The 8,661-nt window shown below is 32.3% G+C and overlaps 1 protein-coding gene and 1 non-coding gene across 2 annotated transcripts; one reads left to right on the forward strand and one right to left on the reverse strand.

The window, feature by feature from the left end:
- Nucleotides 1–922: 922 nt before the first annotated feature.
- On the reverse strand, nt 923–2,842 carry LOC128186498 (uncharacterized). The gene is made up of 2 exons (XM_052856289.1): nt 2,414–2,842; nt 923–2,293 (listed from the first exon to the last, which is right to left on the reverse strand). The coding sequence occupies exons 1-2, from the start codon at nt 2,790–2,792 to the stop codon at nt 1,023–1,025; spliced, it is 1,650 nt and encodes a 549-aa protein (XP_052712249.1). The 5' UTR covers nt 2,793–2,842; the 3' UTR covers nt 923–1,022.
- Nucleotides 2,843–8,070: 5,228 nt separating this feature from the next.
- Trnat-agu (transfer RNA threonine (anticodon AGU)) lies at nt 8,071–8,145 on the forward strand. Its single transcript has one exon. It is a non-coding gene; the product is annotated as a tRNA-Thr (tRNA).
- The last annotated feature ends 516 nt before the right edge of the window (nt 8,146–8,661 follow it).

An 8,661-nucleotide genomic window follows, 5' to 3' on the forward strand; every position in this document is an offset into this window, starting at 1 on the left:
GCCCATATCATATATAGTCCTTTGTAAACATTTTTATTCTCAAGGTACATTAATGGCATAGAATATTTACAGCTGGTGAAATTATAATTGATTTACAACGTGTTATCATATAAAATGAAAATGCACCAGCTTACACCTGTGACCAATTAGTATTGCATAATGATATTTCAATAAGTGTTACAAACTTAACCTCTTATCTAAGATAACAGGTGGAGAGTCTTTAAGGTTTGTTTCTGTGCTATATTATACTAAAAAAAACATAACTATTTGAGATGAAGTAGGTTATGACTTAAAAAAACATTAGAGATGTCAAAATATCTTTAGCTGAAAGTCAATAGATGCTACATGATGCTTTGTCAATTTTTTTTTAAAACTAAGAAACCATTTCGCGTTAAATTATTATGGGACCAAGTAAACGCACGTAAAAATACGTTTTTGTTTAAAAAATAGGTAACAAAAAATGAGGTACAAATTGAATAAATGCCAAAACCAATAAGTTGATAAAAAAGAAAAACATCCAAAATGTAACAATGACATATCGAAAAAAAAAATATAGTTTTGACATTAAAATGAAGATTAGAATGTTGGAAATAATAATTAAACTTATTCTTCGAGTGTACATTGTATATCTACAAACAAGTGAAACCAAAAAAAAAACCCAAAACAAAACAAACAAACAATACCATATATTAAATGCAAGATTCAACAAAAAATATTTGTTTAACATTTTTAAAGTCAAACATTATGCCTGTACGTTTTTAGATGAATATGTCGAATTTGAGAGAACAGATCATTTAGCAGAAAATGTATTAAACACGAAGTACCATGAATCGTTTATTTTAGTTACGAATTTTTGAACCATATAAAAATACCATGTACATAGCAGCATCGATTTTGAAAGTGTAGCTTGGAAAAAGTACCTAAAACTTTGATAACATCATCGTGACCGAGTAAGACGAAGACGTACGAGGTACGTCCACACATTTGAATATCATATAAATGAGTGTAAGTGAAATAAAATATTAAAATTCTTTTCTGTCAGCAGATTTCTTTTTTTTCGTAGAAGATTTGTCTTTGTGATTCTTCTTTTTAACAACTAAACTTTCGCGAATCAAAGGTTCACTTTTCATCATCGAATATAATGAATACCTGAATTTGGAACTTTCCATTAGAGGGTGAAATTGTACGTACAGAATTAAATTTTCTTTCAGAATTCTAGAATTAAGAACATGGTACATTTCTTCCTTTAGAATAACACAAAATTCACTCTGGTTAGGAGAATGAATCGGTCGTATGATTTCCTCAATCATTTCAAATTGACAGTGCTTCAGAAGAAGAGGCAAATACCTCATACTACTCGCACAACACTTAAATAAGGCAAAACTTAATAGTTCATGTTTTATTTTTATTCTTCTTCCATCAGCCTGGACAAAAAGAAATGCATCAAGATGGCTGACATTCTGATCCACCATTGTAGAGTCGAGGCTTCCAAGTTTATACGCCCATTTTTCCACATTCTTATCTAAGCTGTGAGTTTCAACGAACATGACATACAGCAATACATGGAATAAATCAGGGTTGTTCTCCAACATGTTTTGAAATATAGAGCACAATTCCTTAACTATATCTTGTGTGTCCTTTTTTGGGGCAAATGTATCATGAAGATTAGAATATAAAAGAGTAAGAATTGGATTTCCTACTTTTCCTGTATTTTCTTTGAGAGTGTCCTTTATCGAATCAAAGTCAACGTTTCGAAACCAACATTTTGGGTTTTTTGAACAATGACCATTCTTTCTTTGGTCATTAAAGATCAGCAGCATTTCTGCGTCTGAAAGTTCGTTAAAGTCTACTACGTTACGTTTGTTTTGAAAAACTTTGATAGAATGGCTTTTTTGCAACTCTTCATATACATGGTCATGTATAGCAAGGACAACTTTCATATTTTGATTTACTTTCTGCTCTATATTTTCCAGGGCCGTAATAATTTCGGCGGTTGCAGCAAAGTTACCTCTATTATAAACCCCAAAGAGGTCATCGCAGCACAAAAGCTTTCTTGTTTCATCTACAGGTACGTACACGTCTGACTGGGTTATACTTCCTACCTTCCTCCTTACTTCCCATTGATTTCTTCTGTAATGTCTATCAATGTAATTCAGACAGGTTGATTTTCCAGTTCCTACAGCCCCTTTCACTACTACACAGTATTCTTGTTCCAGAATATCTAGAACTGCTTTTAAGGCCTTTGTTAAAACAACTCCATTTTCGTCTTGACATTCAGGATTTATCTCAAAACCTTTTAATAGACACAAATTAGTTTACACATTACTATAAACAAATTAAAAAACTATAATTGATATTTTTTATAATAATGAAAAATACGCGAATATTTTGATTTCCAATTTGATACACTTACTCAATATTTTTATCCTTCCAGTGTCTTCAAATTTAACGAGATCTGAAGTATTTCCATATCGATCAACCATTCTGACAAATATCTCTCTAAGGTACAGAAATTCCGTCTCTCCATCGCAATATCTATTCCACATTGAACGGATTCTTTCAATATCAGCACCCAGGCTTACATCATCAGCAGAAGGTTCATAACCCCAGCCTCGTTTTGGGGGAGTTACATTTTTGCAAACGTTCCTGAGAAGGTTGTACACAAGAGATATGTCCAGGTTTTGATAGTCATCCATTGAATTTAGATTACAAAGGGAGTTTAGCAACGCCTCACCAAAGTGTTCAACAATAGATGTTTTGAAAAGAACTGTGACATCTTTTAGTTCCTCCATTTTGCTTTCCTGCTTTAAAATAATTACAAGGTAGTGCTTTAAAGCAGCCAACTTCCAAGTCAGTTTTTTTGTATCAAGCGCTGAAAAGAAACAACGGGAAAGATATCTAAATCAAAACTTTGAAAGTACTGACGAGAGCTGAAGTTTATTCAGAAGTAAAGAAGTAAAAAAAACTTCTGGTTTAAGCAGTAAAATAATCGCATACTGTTCAGATAATAAGGCTAATGCATATGGTATAAAATAAATCAATGCACCCAAAATAATATGGAATAACACCAATGAGAATTCAGTAAACGCAATAAAGTATATAAATTTGGGGGTTTTTTTTATTTTGGTGAGAAGGGAATTATATGTCAGGATGAGCCTTGAAATTTGCAAAAAGAGCTGAACGTTAATAAGGCATATTTTTTTTACCAGTAATGATTTCAACAAATGTTACATGTACGTGTAACATATACATAGTATGAAAACGTTTCCAAAAACTATAGTCTTTTAAAATCAACGATAACATTTATATGTATTTTTGTTCGGAAATAGTTTTTTCCAGTTTTGTTTTAATTCTTTCAAACATTTTAATTTAATATGAACTCTTGGTGTTTTTTGACAAACATTTTGAGCTATAGACACATCTAATCGCGTGTCTAAAAAAAGAGTTAACGTCATCAAACCACAGTTGTAACTGAATGAGACTCATTCATAATGGTTCGCGAACATGGCGAACAAAATTTCTGTACCTAGTGATACACATGTACTTACCTGTATCAAGATAGCAAACAGTTTTCCTCACTAAGCTTGCAAAGCTCTGTAGTACGATTTTGAATCGCTTGCTTCTCATTTATTTATAATAATTTGTAAAAATTGCAACCACTTGTGATCAAACTTCATCATGCCATTTGTATTATAATCAATATATCCCTATGGTATTTATGTTTATGTACATATATATATACATGTATATAAAGGAATTTCATGTACCTACAGGTATTATGTATCGCGTAGTTATGTTTTTACTAATTACTCATTAAGATGGTATGTAGACTTCGAGGGTTTTTTGGTTTTTATTAACATTCTTCGCACTAGGAGCGTTTTACGGCTATTACAATGTATCCTGATCGTCAATATATCAAATATGGCTACATAACGGTGTGCTTTGCAAGTTTTGCCCACCTCTTCTATCCTCTTTACAATTAATTACTGTGAAATCATTTTTATTCTTCAATGTTCGTTGGAAGCCAAAATTTTCCTGGTTCATAGGAAAGGAATTTCGTTGGAATTATAGTCGGAAAAATTCTTAATTATTATTAAACAAATGATTGTATATAGGTTCGTGGGGCTGTTAATTCGTGGACAAGGATTATCTACGAATGCCACGAACATTGGTCACCCACGAACAATGATGATTCAACAGTATATATATGTCTGAGTTGAATTTCTTTTGGTAAATTTATGGCATATTTTTGGGCCCACCTTCTACTGCTTTTTGGTAATTTACTAAAGATATATATGAAGTCTCACATTTTCACGTTGATAATCATTATAACTAAATCTGGCATTTTCAATAAATGTTCTTCCCACAAGCCATGGGTTTTTCTTCAGCAAAGTATATACATGTAGCAGCAAAACAGAGCTGCAGATCTGCAATCTTCATTTAGATTGGATATGATTCCCTTGAGTTTAAACACTACTACTAAAGAAATCAAGGTAAGCAAACCAATACTTTTAAAAAAAATTGCTTTAGTGGCAGGGAAACAGTTTATCTAAGTATGTCGTACATTGATCTTTATTGTCTGTACCAAACTATATTTGAATAATTTTTAAGTATTTGTGAATAGGTGTCCTTGACAACAATGCGTCTAAATACATTACATGTATTTTTTCAATTTTATTTTAAATGTTACAAGGATATGCTTAATCTCCAACCCACGCAAAACGGGGGGTTCTTTGATATATTACTTCATAGTATTTATAATCATCATATCGTGTAACAAAAAAGAGGTAGTTTGTTTGTAGCACTTTATATGATAACAATTAAACTGGAAATGCTTTCTTGTTTGTTGTACTATTTTGTTCGTACGCATACTATAAACGTATTTGTTTGTAACCTAAATCGAATTCTTATTAATTTTAGTTATAGTAGATGATAATCCGCGCTGCGTGAGAATTTACACTTACCACATTTATATGATACCAAGTTAATATGTGGAATCATAATTTTTCTTTATTAATTGTTATATACAGTATACTGTGTCAGAATATTTTTTCTTTTTGCTTTATTGAACCTATTGTTCAAAAATAAACAAAACATTAGCTGCATTGCTCGATATTTAGGGAGCGGGCAAGGGTGGAAAATCTGAAGCGAAATTAATGTTTCATAAATGTACGTGGTTTTCATCTTTTTTGTTGCAGGATTGGAAAGAAACTTTTTAAAATTTTATTTCAAACCAGTGAGAAGGTACTTAGTGCGTCGTATCTCTAAATTTTTTTTCTTTAGGTCAAATAACATTATAATTTTTTTCCCAGTATTAAAAAAAAAATTTGAGATAAAAGACGTTTTCTAAAAAATGGGGAAGAGGTATGTATAAAAATGTATTAAATTTAAAAACAAAACGTTATTGTAAGCATATTTATTTGCATATTTTGAACCAAAGTTGTCAGATCCAAAGTAACTACTCGATGGTTAACGCGCCCTCCATTTTCGGTCATAACGTTAATTAGTCAACCAACGTTCCTGGGACACCCCGTTCTGAAAAGTTTTTTTTCCATCAAAACTAAAATGGTTTTTAACTATATCATTTTCCTTATTAACTTTTTCTGTATAACCAGAGATTTACTCGTGATGCATGATGAACTCGTTCTAAACTTTTCGGCATGATGTTAATTAGCCAGTCAACAGGCGTACTTGGCTACCCCGTTCTGGAAATTTTTTTCTCGCATTATCACCGGTGTGAGATCGGTTTGTCCGGTTTGAGACAGCAGTGTGAGATTTTTCTGTCTTACACTATGTATTACTACGCCGTTATAAAACGTAAACAAATTTAAACGTTGTCTGCTGTAGGGAAATGCAAAATGGTGCAAGTAGATTATCCATTAAGTAATTGTGTTGCTTAATTAATTAATTAAAACTGTCGAATGCTCTCATTTTGACTTGCACTATTTGAAGCACGCGGAGGGATAAACCGCAAGTAATCTTTTGAACGTCATAACAGAAAGTTGTCCGACCCAAAGTATATACTCGCGATGCATGATGAACTCGTTCTAAACTTTTCGGCATGATGTTAATTAGCCAGTCAACAGGCGTACTTGGCTACCCCGTTCTGGAAATTTTTTTCTCGCATTATCACCGGTGTGAGATCGGTTTGTCCGGTTTGAGACAGCAGTGTGAGATTTTTCTGTCTTACACTATGTATTACTACGCCGTTATAAAACGTAAACAAATTTAAACGTTGTCTGCTGTAGGGAAATGCAAAATGGTGCAAGTAGATTATCCATTAAGTAATTGTGTTGCTTAATTAATTAATTAAAACTGTCGAATGCTCTCATTTTGACTTGCACTATTTGAAGCACGCGGAGGGATAAACCGCAAGTAATCTTTTGAACGTCATAACAGAAAGTTGTCAAACATCATTTTTTAAGGTAACATAATGCGAGAAAAATAATCATTCATTATAAAATCGTGTGGGATAATGAAATTCCACCTACATGTAACCAGGAGTCGTGCTTCGCAAGCGTTTTATCCATCAAAACTAAAACCACGCATTCAAGAAATGAATTGGCTAATTTTGTTTGTTCAACATTTATCAAATCTTAACTTCTTTGTAAACTTTAAATTAGTTGCCAGTAAATATATTCGTTCTTTACAGTATCATGTAAAATCATTTCATTGCAAGTATATATTTTAATGCAAACTACCCCTGACTTTGATACGTTAAAACGTGTCCACCACATTATTCTCATCGTTGCTATATTTCTTGTTTATCAAAAATGAAAGTAGGTTTTGATAAATAACATAATAATTACTTATCATTTTAACTTCAATCATAGCTTACTGACATCACTTCACACAATTGCGAAATACTAAAGGTGTAATCATTTTATAGTTTATTTGCAAAATGCCCTAATCTATAAGTATGAATATTTTTTTGACTAGGTTTTACTTCCAGTTTGTTATATCAAGAGTAACTGCATAAGAGAGTTGATAAAAATAAACAGTAAAAAAAAAAGTCAAAACAAAACCCAAAACATTAGACAAACGTATCAATAATGATGGTATTTACAGAGAATTGATGTTAAAACAATATTGTTTTAACATCAATTCTCTGTAAATACCAAAAATACGTGGCCACGCACTATCATGGAATTGAATTTAATCTCTCTGACTTGAAAGAATGTTACATATGAAGACTCTCTGTGGGTATATTTTTGACAGTTCATACTCGGTTTCCATAGCAATGACATTGAAACATTTTGCTTCTGGCCAAAATGACATATAGAGTACTATTAAATAAGTAACTCGTATGCTCCCTAAATGCATGAAGGTTTGATCATCACATTGGTTTAATTTTATAAGCAAGTAATCAATGTACTTGTACACATAAATTGGTTTCAGTGAAATGTACAGATAACAATACCATCGGTTTGTGTTTCATAGATTTAGCTTATAAAATAGTGAAAAATAGGCACATTAAATTATATCAATTTAATTTTAAGCAGGCAATTGAAAGTTGGAATAAACTTTATTCTAAATAAGAATAGACATTGTTCTAATAAATACAACCAAAATTAGCTTGGGTATATTCACTGGCTTTCATACACAACTATTTGAAGTTATCGCTTTTCCATAAAATCCAACTTAAAGTTACTTCTCTTTGTTGACTCTTCTGCATTGAAGTACAAAAAAGACGTCACAACAACATGGCAAAAGCAGACGTTGGAAAAACATAAATAAAATTGAGTGGAAAAAAAGTGATTTAAATTTTGGTGTATTTAGAGTAAGTCTCTAATGAATTGGTGAATATGAAATGAGCCATGCTCTATTGGGATTAGCTTAATTACCGGCCTGTGCTGTATTCAAACCTTTTGTAAACATGTGACTGTCTTGTACAAATAAAACAATCTTGATCAAATGATACAGACAGAGATTTCCTCTACTTAAGATTCGGTAATCTGACATACGAATCCAGCACTCAACCAAGGAAGCTAATGAGCTACATGTACCAACCTGCAACACTTATATAAGAATGCAATACAACTGTGACGGCCAGCCCGGTTCGAATACCGGCGCCAGATAGCTCAGTTGGTAGAGCACATGACTAGTGTTTCAGGGGGCCCGGGTTCGAATCCCGGTCTGGTCCGTCATAATTTCTCCCATCCCGTTACACAACTAAACACCCCCACCCCGGAATGATGGTGTGGAAGCTGGAAAGAATCGCAGTGTGTACTCTTCCAGTGTGTACTTTTCCAGAGTGTCAACCCATGATGAGGCCATTCCAAGTTTTTTTATGTTTAGCGTCCGCGGACGGATTGGTTTTCAGATGTAAAAATAAAAAAAATCACCATAATGGTTGTTCTTACAATTCGATCGGGTTTTTTGGGGGTGTATTTTTTGTATATTGGGCTCGGGATCGCATTTTTAAATCGGGATCGGAAAATAAGTATATATAAACAACATTCAAAATGCAAAGAGTCAATTCTACTATAATGCAGGGAATTTATTTGTTTTTTTATTTTTTATATGAAGTTTTGTGCAAAAGATATGGATTTTTTTAAATTATATTATTTGTTATTTTTGTTACAAAATGAAGAAAATATTTCAAAATATTTCATAAATTTTATTTTGCTGAACCTTTAAAGTTGTGTGTTTTATCTAAGG

The sequence above is a fragment of the Crassostrea angulata genome, chromosome 6 (assembly GCF_025612915.1).
Source record: "Crassostrea angulata isolate pt1a10 chromosome 6, ASM2561291v2, whole genome shotgun sequence".
NCBI lineage: Eukaryota > Metazoa > Mollusca > Bivalvia > Ostreida > Ostreidae > Magallana > Magallana angulata.

Coding starts and splice junctions, on each gene's coding strand:
- LOC128186498 (XM_052856289.1), bottom strand. CDS start 2,792: ATGGAGGAACTAAAAGATGTCACAGTTCTTTTCAAAACATCTATTGTT. Junction 2,294..2,413: donor TGGAAGGATAAAAATATTGA/GTAAGTGTATCA, acceptor GTCTATTAAAAG/GTTTTGAGATAAATCCTGAA.